General features: G+C 41.2%; 1 protein-coding gene across 4 annotated transcripts in view; it reads right to left on the reverse strand.

The window, feature by feature from the left end:
• WDR19 (WD repeat domain 19) overlaps window positions 1-17034 on the reverse strand; it is a 142640-nt gene that overhangs the window by 58392 nt on the left and 67214 nt on the right. For all 4 annotated transcript variants that reach the window (XM_026647981.1, XM_026647983.1, XM_026647980.1 and 1 more), the window contains exons 17-24: window positions 14792-14996; window positions 13827-13986; window positions 8436-8546; window positions 7958-8067; window positions 6131-6188; window positions 5075-5221; window positions 4903-4985; window positions 3256-3339 (exon numbers count right to left, since the gene is read on the reverse strand). In XM_026647981.1, coding sequence (XP_026503766.1) covers window positions 3256-3339; window positions 4903-4985; window positions 5075-5221; window positions 6131-6188; window positions 7958-8067; window positions 8436-8546; window positions 13827-13986; window positions 14792-14996 — 958 coding nt within the window. The remainder of the gene's footprint in view (window positions 1-3255; window positions 3340-4902; window positions 4986-5074; window positions 5222-6130; window positions 6189-7957; window positions 8068-8435; window positions 8547-13826; window positions 13987-14791; window positions 14997-17034) is intronic.

Raw genomic sequence — 17034 nt, forward strand, 5'->3', positions numbered from 1 at the left:
CAGCTGCTCTGCGATCGGCTCCGGCGGGCGCATCCGTGACAGCGCCTGGAGCGAGACGAAGAATGGGAACGGCGTTGATACCAGTATTGCAACGGGCTATGGTAGCCTCTCAGAGACGAGGACCTCCAGTGCCGTCTGTCTCGGTCTTGATGAGGCCTGCTCCCTTCGCGAGGTCTACGGTCCCTTGAGGCGGAACAGTGCCTGGAACCCCTGTCAGTTAGAACCCAGCCAACCTGGTGGGGGTCGATGGCGATTGGTGTGGACTACGCACGGGGCGGTTGCTGAGCAGCGAACGGCGTCGGGAACATTCCCTCGACCGCGAACGGTACCAACCAGGAGGTGACTGCGGCGATCCAAGCGGTGGCTTGCCTCTGGACTGGGGAGCCAATGGTGGCGGTGCCCCTAATACCGGCAGGGACATAACGTCCCAGGCTGCTTGCACCGTCCCAGCCTGCGCCGACTGGGCCGGGCTACTCCACTCAACCTGAGTCGGAGGAGTGGTGACCAACGGGGACCGAGAACTGCCCAATATGGGTCTAGTCTCTCCCCTGGTCTTGCTCCAGTGCCTCGGACAGGGAGTGGTGCCGACTGGTGGAAGGCATCGAAGGGTCGCCATGCACCGACGCCGCGGTACCCGGTGCCGACTCGGAGCAGCGCACCGGAGTCGGGGTCAACGCCGACTCCATCAGAATGGCTTGGAGACAAATGTCCGTTTCTTTCTTGGTCCGAGGCTTGAAGGATCTACAAGTCTTGCAGCGATCACTGAGATGGGTTTCCCCCAGACAGCGTAAACAGTCCATGTGCGGGTCACTCACTGGCATTGGCTGCCTGCAAGTGTCGCACGACTTAAAGCCCAGGGCACTGGGCATGCCCCGACCTGGGTGCACTAAACTAAACTAAACTACTTTAACTACAGGTACTAACTAACTATGAACGAACAAGAGTTCAAGAGGAAAGCTGCAGACAAGCTGGAGCAGAGCAGGTCCGATGCACCTTCACTGGCGGCAAGAAGGAACTGAGGGTGGGGGGAAGCGCGCAGTGCCCCTTATACCATGTCATAGAAGCGCCACTCCAGGAGTTGCTGGGGCGCTCCCCTATGGATACCGCTAGGGGAAAAACTTCCGGCACTGGTGCATGTGGCGAGCATGCCACATATTGTGGAATACACATGAGCAATCACTCGAAGAAGAACTCCCATTCTCTTCTCTTCCCCAGTCAAACAAGTTACAATAGGACCTTCCTCATTCACACACTGTATTACTGTCCTAAAAATAGTGGTCTCTGCTCACATCACAGCAAATATTTAGCAGAAGAGCACTGCAGTGACTCCTCATAATACTAAGACTTTGTTATTTTCACAAAATATTCTGCAGTACGTTTATTTGTATATTACAAATAACAAAAACTATATTTTGTGATTAAGTATCCTTGCTTTTGTGTTTGCTTATCTAAACATTAATCAATAATTTGCAAAGACTGTCCCTGTCTTTAGTGTAAATGAGGTGCATTGTATTAATTTAGATGGGAATAAATAGCCAAAATAGTCAAAGAAGGGTATTAACAGGACGCTGTTACTATCCAACATTAAATAGTGTTAAACAAGATTCAGATATGGAATAGAGACCCGAGCCTGCTTAGTACCATGGCAACTATAAAATTGAACAGTCTTATAACCTTTCATTAAAGATACAGAAAACAAAAGAAAACAGTTAAAGCATTTAAAACGTAAAGTATTAAGTAAGACTTTCATTTTAACAACATTCCTTCTTTCCTTTGCCTTTAGCTATAGAGTTTTTAGAAGGAAAAAACCATTTGTTTGACAGTCTCTTATGTGGTAATAATGTTGGTAATAACTGTCCTTTTGGGGAAATGAAAAGATATTAGTTGAGCTGTTGTGGTTGCTGTTGCTGTTAAAGTCCAATTCTGTTTCCTAGAAGACAACACAAGACACACACAAGTGGGAAGAGAAAAGAACAGCGAAGATCGAAAATGCAGCTTTTGTATCTGGTGTTGACTCCTACCTGCAACCACAGTGCTGTGTGGGGAGGGGATATGGCTCACTGTCTTAATAGTCACTGCGAGATCTGGCAAACTTGTACCAGCATCTTTAGGGCATTGCTTTTTGTCACCTCTTTCTGGTCACAGGGTAACAGCAATGTTACAAATACAGTCTTGCCTGGCTAAGCCAGACTCTTATTAAACAGAAGGTAAAAGCAGAGGGACAGGAAAGAGAAGAAATATGTGGGGGGGAGGGCGGATTTGAAAAAAGAAGACACCGTGTGTGAGCGCGCACATGTGAGAGACTGGGAGAGTCTCACATCGCAGGTAGCATTCAGAATTTAGCTGGAGCTGGTGGAGGTGGCAATGTCATCTGAATCCCCCTCTCTGGCCCAATCTGGTCAGCATCTTTCTCAGGATCAGGATCAGGATAAGAGAGCCCCACAGTGTTACAATAGATCCTGGGGACTCAAGAGACAGTGGCAGCCATGATGGTAAAGCCTGCTGCAGCAGTTGCTGGCAAACAGCTTCTTCCTCCTGAATTTCCCCCAAAAGTTCTCTCTTTTAAGGACTTCAAAAGGGCAGTGATGAGCAGAAAAGCCCATCCTCTCAATATTTTGATCATCAGTTAGCCCTAATTTCCAACACACCCATTTTCTCGTTTACCAGGCATGATCTTAACACAGTCCTTGAATTATATCAATAGGCTTTTTTGTCTCTTTTCCACCTTTTCTCATCAATGTTTATTGATGTTTGATGTTTATTGTTATTGTGACATTTTATGAACTTCACTCGCTTCTTACAGTTGAGTTCACAATGAAAGTAAATTTGGAGACCCAATTATTACAAACAGTGCTATTGTAATTTATTTTAAAAAGTAAAAACTTTTTGTTTCACAGACTGTGATGACTAATCATAGCTTTTTATAAAAACTTAGAATGAGTCTTTAGAAGAAAAATAAACTTCAGCACATCACCACCACTGAACAAAGCTACAGTACTTAACAGCTTTAATGCTACTTTTTAAAAAATAGCTTTTTAAAGTTTAACCCAAGGATAATCTATCAGAAGTATTTCTTTCCTAATCAGCAGCATAATCTTTGTCTAGTTTCAAGATGTTTGCATAACACTTGATTTTTATATTTTTCCACAAATACGTAGTCACTAGATATACTAATTTTTTTATGAATAAAACTGTGAATATTAACATTCTGTAGCTTTAAATCCTTGGCTATTTGATTCTGGAAATTAAACACACCTGCCATCTGCTTCTTTTGCCTTGGCATACTGCAGGTGAATCTTTGGAGATGATACACAAGGGAGAAGCTCACCAACCTTTGCCCTAGAAAACAAAGAGAATAAAGTAATCGAATAATAAATTGATCTTTCTTTTTAATTTGTCTTCGCCAAATAAAAGTATATGCATATTTATAGAAATACTTGAGAGAAAAGAAAAAGGGACTTACAAAATGTGTGCAGTATGAATACCAGCAACAACATGATCTTATTCTTTAGTAATAATTAAGACAAAAAAATGTAGTATGTAAAAGTGATCTCATTTTCATTTAAACGAACAAGGAAATTAATCATGATATTTTGCATTATAAATATGCTCTCTTCTGTTATATACAAGAGAAGCTTTGAAAGAGCTTCAAAGTTTTCAAAAATATGCACTTGCTACACATCTAAAAACTAGGAATTGGTTACTGTGCATTTTCGGGCCATTTTATGCTGCTCTGACAATGTAAAGGGGCCTTACAGAATTAGAATATCATTTTTTCCTTGTTTTAATTTTGGATGTGATCATAGGCCCCAATCTTCACAGGTATTTAGAAACCAGTGGAAGTTACATACCTAAATACTTTAGTGGATCTGGTCTGTAGTTTCTATTTGTGAGAAGTGCCAGACAGACCACTCTGGACTCTGCCATACTCTCATTTATTCACAGAAAAGGCACAGTACTGATGACAGCAATGCAAGCCTTCTCTGCACTACCCCAGTGTGTCTCATTTCTGACCTGGAGGAACTAGCTCATGAGGAAAAGGTACATCTGTCTTTCTACCAATTCAATTATTGTTCGCTCTGCAGAGATTGCTAAGAGGAGTCCAATTATGGTGGCAATTCTATTATGTAAACACCTGCTCCCTAGGAACTGGACAAGGGCCAAGTTCATTTTGGAAATGACACTGAGCAGCCCTATGATGCTAAAACAATGAGGAGTCCTTCCTTGTGGCACCTTAGAGAATAACAAATTTATTTGGGCATAAGCTTTTGTGGGCTATAACCCACTTCATCAGATGCCTGGAGTGAAAAATTCAGTAGGCAGGTATAAATATACAGCACATGAAAAGATGGGAGTTGCCTTACCAAGTGGGGGGTCAGTGCTAACGAGGCCAATTCAATTAGGGTGGATGTGGCGCATTCCCAACAGTCGACAAGAAGGTGTGAGTATCAACAGAGGGAAAATTGTTTTTTGTAGTAACTCAGCCACTCCCAGTCTTTATTCAGGCCTTTATTCAGAACTGGAATTAATTTGCAGACTTGACACCATCAAATTAGGCCTGAATAAAGACTGGGAGTGGCTGAGTTACTACAAAAAATAATTTTCCCTCTGTTGATACTCACACCTTCTTGTCGACTGCTGGGAATGGGCCACATCCATCCTGATTGAATTGGCTTTATTAGCACTAGAAGTTTTGATTTACATCAACCTGTGTTTCTGAAGATTCAGAGAGTGTAAATCATACTTGACCTAGTCCCCAGGAAAAGAGTCAGTAGAAGGTTTGTCATGTGAACTATGTGTCTGATTAATCAAGTTGATCAGGGACTCCTATTCCTTTTCAAAGGGCACTACAATATAACCTGTTTTTCAAGGAACATAATACCGCACTAAAGCTGCACTTACCAGTTTTTACAGCGGATATATACTGATGCTGCCTTGTCGTAATATTGCCCCTTTTCATATAGCTGGGCGGCTTCTGAAAATTGCTACAATAATGAAAATTATACAAATGTTAATTTATTTGTAGACTGTGAATTCATCATGTTATTAATGCTCTCTCTATTGCTACGGATACCTTCATACTCTCCAGAATGGCTCCACAGTCTCTCTTTAGCAGCCTGCTAGGATGTTTAATGGCTTGGTTAACCCCTCGACGAATGTCTCCCATTCGAATGGACATCTGAGCCACTCCAGCTAGGCAAGCTTCATCATGTTCCTGGTACTGGTGATCAAAAGTAAAGTGATAACTATATTTTCAGTACAAAAAGTATTGGTTTTACAGAAGCCATTGCAATGATTGCAACAACAGTGAAATGCATCAACCAGAAACGACCTGACCTCAGGTAAAACTGTTCTTGTCTAAAAAATTTAAACCAGAGTTTGAAAAGGCAACAGTCAGTATTTATGATTAAATAATGGCACCATTAATTGTGGAAAAGCCTATGTTTTCCTTGCTGGCCACATTTAGGTAACTTTCTGGTGAAGTTTCATCTAGTCTTTCACACTACATTCTATTTTTTTAAATAACTGAGTAGGCCAGGCATACAGGACAAAGGTAAGTTTCAAAAAGAGACAAAGAAACAGAACAAAACACCAAAACAAATGTACAGAAAAAGACAGATGGGGAAATTACTTGCTTCTAATTGGACTTCTCTCAAAGTACTAGCCCCCAATTCACACATTTGGTTTTAAAATATACAAGGAAGCATTTCTATTTCTCTTGTTTTGAAAAAATCTGACTATTCATTTTTCTTCTTCTTTACTGAACAATTGACTACACCAAAGGAGCAGAGATCTATATAAGTATCATATATAAATATATTATTATTTTGGCACTGTCCCACTTCATATTTATATAAATATTGTTCAAATGGTAAAAATAATTTCTGTACTACAATCTTAATGCAATAGATATTAATAAACTACTGTTTTACATCAAGTAAGCCATTTTTCTCTGTGTATAAAATGACAGGAAAGACCAATATATCAATATTGTTCTTCGAAAAGGAAGAGAGTCATATCATTTACAGAAGAATACAAAATCCTGTATTTAAATATACTGTAATAGAAGGATTCAGTGTATAATACATATTATAATTACTTGTATGCTGCCATCATTGAAGAGTGTTACCTTATTGTCCTTTGTGATTCCCTTCTCATAGTGCGCCAAAGCATTCACATAATCACCCCTAAAAGAAAATAATAACTTATGTTAAAAATGTAAATTAATAGGAATAACAGTTGCAGAGATATTAAGCCTGCATACTTAGGATATCCATTCCATTTATTTGTCAGCTAATTGACTCCTATTAAAACAGTTAATCCTGTGATCACATTTTTGCAGCATTTAATGTAAATTGCAATTCTTTTTTGAGGTAGCCACTGCATATTCCCATTTTGTGTGATGTGCACCCCTAGTGCTGCTGCATTTCCTTTGGAAACCTTCTGGAAAGCAGCACCACATTCAGACCTAAGGTTACAAAAGTACCATATGGTCACAAATGCCTCAGTTCCCTCCTTTCTGTGGCCACCTGCAGGTATCTTCTCTCAGTATACAGGGCGATTTGGGGGATTTTGATACAAAACTCCCTTAATTTCTAGACTTAAATTGTATTATTGTTAGTTAGTAAGTGTTATGTAGTTTGTGCCATGGCATATTTAGTTTTCACTTTGACCCTATGGGCCTTGAACCTTTTAATTATGGCTCTCCAGGACTCTGTGGCTCAGATAAGAAGGCGTAATTAAGCATGTGTGTCATGTCCCTTCATGTTCCAAGAAGAATAAACAGTGAGTATGCACACCTGTCTCTTGGAGAAGCCTCTTTCCTATATCACTTCTAGGCCTTTACACCTTGAGCTCAACAAGCAATAGAAGCTGATTTCAGAAAGAAGTGTCCTATTTTGATACCACTAATGTTGACTGAATGATTTATTTACCAACTTAAACAAAATAGAAATAGGACATTATTATTCCCAAATAAGAAGCTCCCAGACTTGTTCCAAAACAACAAAAGGTGTGAATTAAAAATGATTTAGTGATTTCAGTGCATATTTGCATGGAAATAAGGCCTATGTCACGGTTTATGGCTGTTGTGCCAAAATCTTCTATGGGCCCTAGGAAGTGAGCCTTCTAAAGCTCGAAAGTCACTGGTGATGAGGCTGAATTTGACTTCTAAGGAGCTCCTTTGTATGATCTCTTTGGTAGCGTAGAAACCTGGTACTGTGAGAAGCAATCTCTCAACCACTGTTTTCCCATAAATCTCACTTGCTTTACCAGATTAAGCCTGCTTCAGTGGCTGCTCACGGGAACATACTTGAAGCAGCCATGATCCCCTACCTTGATTTGGCAGCCAAAGGGAACAGGATATCAACCTGGTAGGGGCAGCTATATAGTTAGGTTTAAAAGACAAGGGGAGTAGGGTAGACTCCTTCTCTCTACCAGGGACTGCTCACCTGGAAGTCTGGCTCTCCTTTTTCACAAATATACAGGAGATGGGATGACCCAGCGTGACTTGGGAAGGAGAGGCATGGGCATTTAAATACCAGGCTGTCTTCCACTCTCAACAGTGGAGATAAAAGATGGCAGGAAGGAGAAAGCTACTCCAAGCTGACACTGCTCTGCAACTAAACCTCTGGTTAACAGTTTATTTTGTTTGCATTGGGAAGTTTGCCGGTTGGTGTACACTTCATTTTTTGCCTTTTTGGGCACTTAAATCGATCATGAGCAGCTATTTTTGTGAACCATGTCTCCAGAGTAGTTTTCTGTGGATACTCCCAATTTCCCTGGTACAGCAGCTGCAGGACCTCTCAGGGATTCTGTATAGCACTGCAATGAGCTGGAGTGGCTCAAACAAATCAAGATCTTTGTGGAAATGCTTTCAGGATATCACTAATATTTTTCTACTTAGTAGGAGTACTAGTTCAATATTACAATACTACATTTTTACAGGAGAACATACGTGAATTCAAGCTGCATAGCATACTCCTTTGATATGAATGGGATCTGGCCTGGGGCCAAACGCTTAGCCAGCTGCAGTGCGCTGTCCCAGTGCTGCAAATCTCTTCTCATCTGTTACCAAAAGAAATTCTTTGAAATCAGCTTTTGGGGGGGAAACAATTTTCTGATGTAAGCATCAAATACTGAATCATTATATTATTTTCTAGTATTATAAATACAATTATCAATGTTAGAATCTTGGCTGGATTCAACAGAAAGTTTGAGACAGATGATAGCAAGAAGGTGATATTGTAATAAGAGGCATAATACATACTTATCTTAAGCAATTGACAGACCCATATCATGACTCAAAATGTTTAGAAATACAACAAAACTGAGCAGAATTATCACCATGTAAAATAATCAGGTAGTAGTGTATATTAGGTTGGCAAGAAAAACAATTAACATCTGACAACGTTTTAGGTAACTTAACTGGGTACCTCAAGTGCAGCAACAGGACAGGTGGATGCCAGATATAAATCCTGAGCCAGATTAAAGTCATTAGTAAACATGGCAAGATGTCCGGCTAAAAGGTTGTGGTCTTCTATTCCCTGTAAATAAAAATACCGAGTGCTACAACTGTCCAGAAGATGACTCTATTACAAACTGTGTCATCTATTACTAATTTTTAAAAGATTCTACAGATCCATCTGCCAGGTCATGTCTATGCATGTGTCACACTTGTCACCTAGAAAAAACATGGCACACACTTTTGCTGTATGATATGCACAGTTACATAATTTGTTAAAACCTCTCTCATTACACAAGAAATGGGACATTTCTCAACGTACATGTAAGGGATGCCATCAAATAGGAAAGGGCAGATTCTACCCCAATACACGGCAGTCAGCAAAATCCAAGGGCCCGGTTTGAAAGCCCTCATTCGAACAGTTCCAATAAAGCTAATGGGACTCCTCAAGTAAGTAAGAGTTGCAGAAATGGATACCCGTACTTAAAAAAAAATAATAATAAAAAAATTCTGATTTGTGTAAGGTTTTGGCATTTTACAAAAACAGCCAAGGCATTCAAAGTGACACATTTTTTCAATTGTTTTTAAATGAGAAAATGTTTGAATGCCATTACCATTAAAACTGTCCAATATCATATTCCTCCTAGAGGCATTCTGCACCAAAAATTTAAAAATTCTGCGCCAAAAATAAAAAAATGTGTACACAATATTTTAAAATACTGCAAAATTCTGCAAATTTTGTGTGTCAAAATAACACTACATCAGGGATCGGCAACCTTTGGCACGCGGTTCGCCAGGGTAAGCACCCTGGCGGGCCGGGCTGGTTTGTTTACCTGCCACGTCCTCAGGTTTGGCCGATCGCAGCTCCCCACTGGCTGTGGTTCGTCGCTCCAGGCCAATGGGGGCTGCGGGAAGCGGCGCGGGCCGAGGGATGTGCTGGCCGCCGCTTCCTGCCGTCCCCTTTGGCCTGGAGCAGCGAACTGCGGCTAGTGGGAGCAGCGATCAGCCGAACCTGCGGACGCGGCAGGTAAACAAACCAGCCCGGCCTGCCAGGGTACTTACCCTGGCGAGCCGCGTGCCAAAGGTTGCCGATTCCTGCACTACATAATCGCACCAATTTCAATTATTTTGGAAATTTATTTCAAAATACCTGTCAGCAAGTATGTCTGTAACAATATAAACACAAAATTTCCCCCAGGAGTAGAGAGAGTTAAAGAAACACCTATGACAACCCAGATCCTGTTTCTCTGCCCCCTTCCCAGAGCCCTGTCAGGGTGCCAGACACCCGCAACCCCTCCCCGCAAAGCCCAGCCGTGCCCCCCACCCCCAGCCAATACACCTGAACCCTCTCTGCCCCAGAGCCCAGCTGCGGGTCCCCCACGGGCAAGATACCCGCATCCCCTTGCCCAGATACCCACACCCACCCAGAGCCCAGCTGCGGGGCCCCCACGGGCAAGATACCCGCCCTCTTTTGCCCCCTCCCCCGAGCCCAGGGATCCAGAGGGAGAAACAGCCTGATGATCAGTCCCGGGCTTGCATGGAGTTTCCTGCCTGCCGCCCTCTCCTTGCCTCAGGGCATGCTGGGAACTGCAGCTGCCAGGAACCTTCTAGCTCCCTCTTCCTCCCCCCAGCAGTGTCTTCTATGTATGAGCTGGGCTCTGCTGAGTCCAGCAGCACCCAGTGACAACTAGCAGCACTACAGCCCATTTCTGTAGGGGAAAGGAAATTCTGCACTGTGCAATGGCGCAGAATTCCCCCAGGAGTAAATATCAGCGATTTGCAATAGAACAGTCTAACATTTCCTGTTTTAATACGCATTTTTAAGATGCACTATTGCAAATTATTGATCTTAGTTACAATCTAACAATCATGAACATTTATCAAAAAAACTATAATAAAAATGCTTCATTCTGAATGTCTTGATTGTCTCTGTAAAATCTATACTGTATGAGTAGACACATTGTTGTAACTATATTAATTATATATTTGAACAGTATACAAATCTAATGGAAAAAACAAAGGAATGAGAAAAATGAAAACATAAAAACGCTCCAATTTTCTGCTTTGTTTTCTTCAAATATATATTACTATGTATACACATATTGTTTTATTAATTTTGGATTTAAAAACCCACGTTAATGCAACATATTAAGATTACTTACTTGAACTCAAAAAAGCTAGAAATGCAAAAGTTTAGTTTCTAAAAGTAATATGAACTCCCACACATTACACACATTATAAATACTACTTGTACATTTAGAAATCTAGTAATCAAAATTATTATATACCATTTACATAGAGAATGTGCAAAAGCAAAGCATCAACAAAGCATTGAAAAGTAGTAAACAGAGCACAAGTGTTTAATAGATGGAAATATTTTATTGTGACTTCATGGACAAAAAATGAAATAATGACATTAATGTTATATATGTTATATTAAGAAAACCAAACAGAAAAATTATAAAAGTAAGGTTTTGAAATAAAGCCTTTATAAGGACTCTGACCCGTGAGATGGACAAACTGACAACAAACACGAATATCTGGGAAGCATGAAAACCAGGAACAATCTTTAACACATACACAACCCATTTGCCAAATTCTGATTTTAGTTACACCATTGTCAACCCAGAGAGACTCCACTTATTTCAGCAGTTACTCCAAATGAGATCATAACATAGCCTTAGGATTTTGAAATATGAGGAGAAACCAGAAGCAAAATGCAGAATTTCTTGGTGGGCTCATAAAATCTTTAAAAGCTCTTGTAGCTCACCTTTTAAAAAACAAACTTAATAGAAATTTTAGTATTCAAACAGTGTTGGAATTGTCTATGTTAGAGACAAAGGCCAAAAGAATTTGGTAATTTCTAACGCTTCCAAAATGTGTAACTCACAGGTGCTTTGCAAGTAAGTGCCATTTCAACCATGCCAAAGTTTCAAAATCAGCTTTGTCCTGTCTTCTACTTATTTCTAGAAACATAATACCGTGTTCTCCTTTCTCAGGAACTGCCACAACCCATAGGGTAACCCCTAGATCTTGTGTTATGAGGAGTAAATAACACATTTTTAAAAATTACACAAAAACATAAGAATGGCCATAGTGAGTCAGACCAATGGTCCATTGAGCCCAGTATCCTGTGTTCCTACAGTGGCCAATGCCAGGAGCTTCAGAGGGAATGAACAGAACAGGTAATCATCAAGTGATCCATCCCGTTGTCCATTCCCAGCTTCTGACAAACAGAAGCTAGGGACACCATCCCTGCCCATCCTGGCTAATAACCCTTGATGGACCTATCCTCCATGAACTTGTCTAGTTCTTTTTTGAATCCTGTTATAGTCTTGGCCTTCACAACCAGGGGCAGCTCTATGTATTTTGCCACCCCAAGCACAGCAGTCAGGCAGCCTTTGGTGGCAAGCCTGCGGGAGGTCCGCTGGTAACGCAGATTCGGCGGCATGCCTGCGGGAGGTCTGCTGGTCCTGTGCCTTTGGCGACCTGCCACTGAATTGCCGCTGAAGCTGCGGGATCGGCGGACCTCCCGCAGGCACGCCGCCGAAGGCAGCCTGACTGCCGCCCTCACGGCGACTGGCAGGCCGCCCCCCGCAGCTTGCCGCCCCAGGCACGCGCTTGGTGCGCTGGTGCCTGAAGCCGCCCCTGTTCACAACATCCTCTGGCAAAGAGTTCCACAGGTTGACTGTGTGTTGTGTGAAGAAATACTTCCTTCTGTTTGTTTTAAACCTGCTGCCTATTAATTTCATTGGTGTCCCCTAGTTCTTGTGTTATGAGGAGGAGTAAATAACAACACTTCCTTATTTACTTTCTCCACACCAGGCATGATTTTATAGACCTCAATCATATCCCGCCTTAGTCGTCTCTTTTCTAAGCAGAAAAGTCCCAGTCTTATTAATCTCTCCTCATATGGAAGCCATTCATCCCCCCTATCATTTTTATTGCTCTTTTCTGTATTTTATCCACTTCTAATATCGTTTTTGAGATGGGCGATCAGATCTGCACACAATATTCAAGATGTGGGTGTACCATAGATTTATATATAGAGTCAATATGATATTTTCTATCTTCTTATCTAATCCTTTCCTAATGGTTCCTAACATTGACTGCTGCTGCACATTGAACAGATATTTTCAGATAACTATCCACAATGACACCAAGATCTCTTTCTTGAGTGGTAACAGCTAATTTAGACCCCATCATTTTATATGTATAGTTGGAAGGGATTGTGTTTTCCAATGTGCATTACTTTGCGTTTATCAACATTGAATTTCATCTACCATTTTGTTGCCAAGTCACCCAGTTTTGTGAGATCTCTTTGTAACTCTTTGCAGTCTGCTTTGGCCTTAACTACCTTGAGTAGTTTTGTATCATCTGCAAATTTTGCCACCTCATTGTTTACCCCTTTTTCATGATCATTTATGAATATGTTGAATAGGACTGGTCCCAGTTCAGACCCCTGTGGGGAACACCACCATTTACCTCTCTCCAGTCTGAAACCTGACCATTTATTCCTATCCTTTGTTTTCTATCTTTTAACTAGGTACTGATCCATAAGAGTATCTTCCCTCTTATCTCATGACAGCTTACTTTGCTTAAGAGCCTTTGGTGAGGGACCTCGTCAAAGGCTTTCTGAAAATCTAAGTACACCGCTATCTCGATATAACGCGACCTGATATAACACGAATTCGGATTAACGCTGTAAAGCAGTGCTCCGGGGGGGCAGGGCTGCGCACGCCGGTGGATCAAAGCAAGTTTAATATAAGGCGGTTTCACCTATAACGCGGTAAGATTTTTTGGCTCCCGAGGACAGCGTTATATCGAGGTAGAGGTGTACATTATATCCCCTGGATCACCCTTGTCCACATGCTTGTTGACCCCCTCAAAGAATTCTAATACATTGGTGAGGCACGATTTCCCTTTACAAAAAACATGTTGACTCTTCCCCAACAAATTGAGTTATGCTTATCAGCCTGTAATTACTAGGGTCACCTCTGGAGCCTTTTTAAAAAATTGGCATCACATTAGCTATCCTCCAGTCATCTGGTACAGAAGCTGATTTAAATGATAGGTTACATACCATAGTATATGTACAGTACATGCAGTACTACAGTGCTGAATGCAAATCAACTAATTAAGGAGGGATTCCAGTAACTAACACATTTCAGAATATGCAAGCTGTTTAGAGATGGCTCTGGTTTCTCAATACATACTCTTCCTCTCCCTCTAAGATACTGACACCTCTAAAATAATTCTTCTTCAATATAAACACACAACACCAGAATTCCAGCAATCTTAAAAGTGCATTTAAATCTTAATCTTTTTACAAAAATGCTTGGTAATTACTTTTAAATGTTACCTTTATTTGTTCTAGTGACATCACCATCCCAACATTTCCAACTGTCCGATAAACACGTATTGCAAACTCCAATTCCATGTGATGTAGGCAAGCTCTGGCCAGCTCATTCCAACCAGATTGATCATTCAGAAGTTTGCATACCTCCCATGCTTCAGAAAACCTATGCAGGGTGAAAAACAAAACTAAAACAAACAGTTGCATTCAATGTGTATTTTCTTAGAACATTTTCTCTTAAACCTCAAAAACTAGTTAACCTCAAAGCAGAGGGAAACTGGGGACTGACTAATTTCTAGGTTTTGGGGAAATTGCTAGGAGCCCTCTGACAGGAAAAAGCAGGGCCACATGAATACACCGGCTTGCAGTTTACACCAAATTGCCCCACCTTTCTCCTTCAAAAACATACTTTCTTTCCCTGGCTTACTTCTCACCTTGCACTACACCCTCCCATTGTACTGTTTTTTGCTCCCTTAGAATGGAAGGAGTGGGTGGCATGCACTTTCAGCGAGTTTTGAGGCAGAAGCTACCATGCAGCCCAGAATACTCTTGAATAAATTACTGTAGCTCTTACTTTACAGTGAGAAAAAGCATCATTGGGTCATTTGTTACTTGGCTACCCAGACAGACTAAGCACTTATACGGAATGATGGTTCAATATAATTTTATCGATATTCAGCAAGAGATTTTTTGAACACCAATGTATGCTGTACTGTGTGCTTCAATCACAGAAGGAAATGATTAACCCAATATACACCTCTACCTCGATATAACACTGTCCTCGGGAGCCAAAAAATCTTACTGCGTTATAGGTGAAACCGCATTATATTGAACTTGCTTTGATCCATCGGAGTGTGCAGCGCAGCCCCGCGCCCCCCGGAGCACTGCTTTACAACTTTATATCCGAATTAGCGTTATATCGGGTCGAGTTATATATTGGGGGTAGAGGTGTAATTAAAAGGCAGACCTACCTTTTCAGCATTAAAGTCTGAGTAAGTATTTGTTTCAGCTCATTAAATCCGGTGTCTTTCAAAATGCCAAGGAAACTATGAGTACTAAGATAGACATTGTTTGTTTTCCCACTCTGAGTCTGACAGGTTAATTCTCCATTATACAAAAGCAATGGTTTGTGGGAAAAGGGAACCTTGGTGCCACCTGCCAAAATAACTTTGGACCCTGTATTAGGAGATCAGAAAAAAAAAAGTTATTTAAAATGCTCCTACATTATGACATGTTTAGCAACCAGTTGCAGTTGTGAACAGTTAAGAAATGTAAGAGTGAAGGAATCTTATTCTAAAAATGCCAACAGCTTTGTTCTTTTATCCTTTGGCATAGCAGCAGCACTACACTTGGACCAGTCTAATTAAAGGTCTCCTGTTTGACATTCATCATCTACTGTATGTACCAAGTGTCAAAGTATATACCAAAAAAGAATTTGAAGAACAACTAGCAAAAGACACAAAAAGAGCAATTTTTTTTAAAGTACTTCAGAAGCAGGAAGCCTGCCAAACGATCCAGTGGATGACAGAGGTGCTAAAGGACCATTCAAGAAAGACAAGTCCGCTGCAGAGAACCTATATGAATTCATTGCATTGGTCTTCACTGCAGAGGATGTGAGGGAGATTCCCACACCTGAGCCATTCTTGTTAAGTGACAAGTCTGAGGAACTGTCCCAGACTGAAATGTCAATAGAGGTGGTTTTGAAACAAATTGATAAATTAAACAGTAATACGTCACTAGGACCAGACAGTATTCACCCAAACGTTATGAAGGAACTCAAAAATATGAAATTGCAGAACTACTAACTATGGTATGTAACCTATCGCTTAAATTAGTCTCTGTAACAGATGACTGGAGGATAGCTAATACAATGCAAATTTTCAAAAAAGGCTCCTAGCAATTACAGGCTGGTAAGCCTAACTTCAGCATCAGGCAAATTGGTTGAAACTATAGTAAAGAACAGAATTATCAGATACATAGATTAACACAATATGTTGGGGAAGAATCATCATAGCTTTTGTAAAGGAAAATCATGCCTCACCAATCTATTAGAATTCTTTGAGGGTGTCAACAAGTGTGTTGACAAGGGTGATCCAGTCGATATAGTATACTTGGACTTTCAGAAAGCCTTTATCTAGGTCTCAAACCTCAAGCTCTTAAGCTTAAACTTAAGCTCCTAAAGGCTCTTAAGCAAAATAAACTATAATGGGATAAGAGGTACGGTTCTCTCATGAATCAGTAACTGGTTAGATACAGGAAACAAAATGTAGGAATGGTCTATTTTCACAGTGGAGGGGGTAAATAGTGGGGTACCTGAAAGATCTGTATGGGGACCTGTGCTGTTCAACATATTCATAAATGATCTGGAAAAAGGGGTAAACAGTGATGTGGCACACTTTGCAGACAATACCAAATTTCTCAGCACAGTTAACTCCAAAGCTGACTGCGAAGAGTTAAAAAGGGATCTAATTAATCTGGGTGACTGGGCAACAAAACAGCAAATGAAATTCAATGTTGATAAGCGTGAAGTAATGCATATTGCAAAACACTCAATTCTACATACAAAATGTTGGGGTCTAAATTAGCTGTTACCATTCAAGAAAGAGATCTTGGTGTCATTGTGGATAGTTCTCTGAAAACAGCCACTCAATGTGCAGTGGCAGTCAAAAAAGCTAACCGAATATTAGGAATCATTAGGAAAGGGATAGATAGTAAGACAGAAAAGAGGAGGTTACCTGTTACTGGAGGTTCTTTGAGATGTGTGATCCCTATCTGTATTCCACTGACGGTTTACACATGCACACCATGGGTCTGGAGTGGAGAATTAGAAAGTAGTGTCCATCGGTCCGCACATGCGCCCTGACTCGTCTCATGTTTTTTTCTGAAGAGATAAAGGGCGGGACAGGCAACTCCAGTTCCTTTTCCACTGCAAATCCAGCAGATCTGCAGCAGAAGGCAAGGAGGGTGGGAAGTGGAATAGAGATAGGGGCCACGCATTTCAAAGAACCTCCAGTTACAGGTCAGTAAACTCCTCTTCTTCTTCTTCGAGTGATAGGCCCTATTGTATTCCATTGAGGGTGACTAACAAGTGGTACCTAAGTCAGAGGAGGGTGCGAAGATGCAGATGGAAGAGATAAGCAGATGACAGCCACGCCCCGAGGGAGGCATCCGTCACTGAGTCCTTCACCAAGGCGTAATGTGCAGCAAAGATGTG

Source organism: Terrapene carolina, unplaced genomic scaffold (genome assembly GCF_002925995.2).
Source record: "Terrapene carolina triunguis isolate 2854851 unplaced genomic scaffold, T_m_triunguis-2.0 Scaffold66, whole genome shotgun sequence".
In the NCBI taxonomy this organism is placed as follows: Eukaryota; Metazoa; Chordata; order Testudines; family Emydidae; genus Terrapene; species Terrapene triunguis.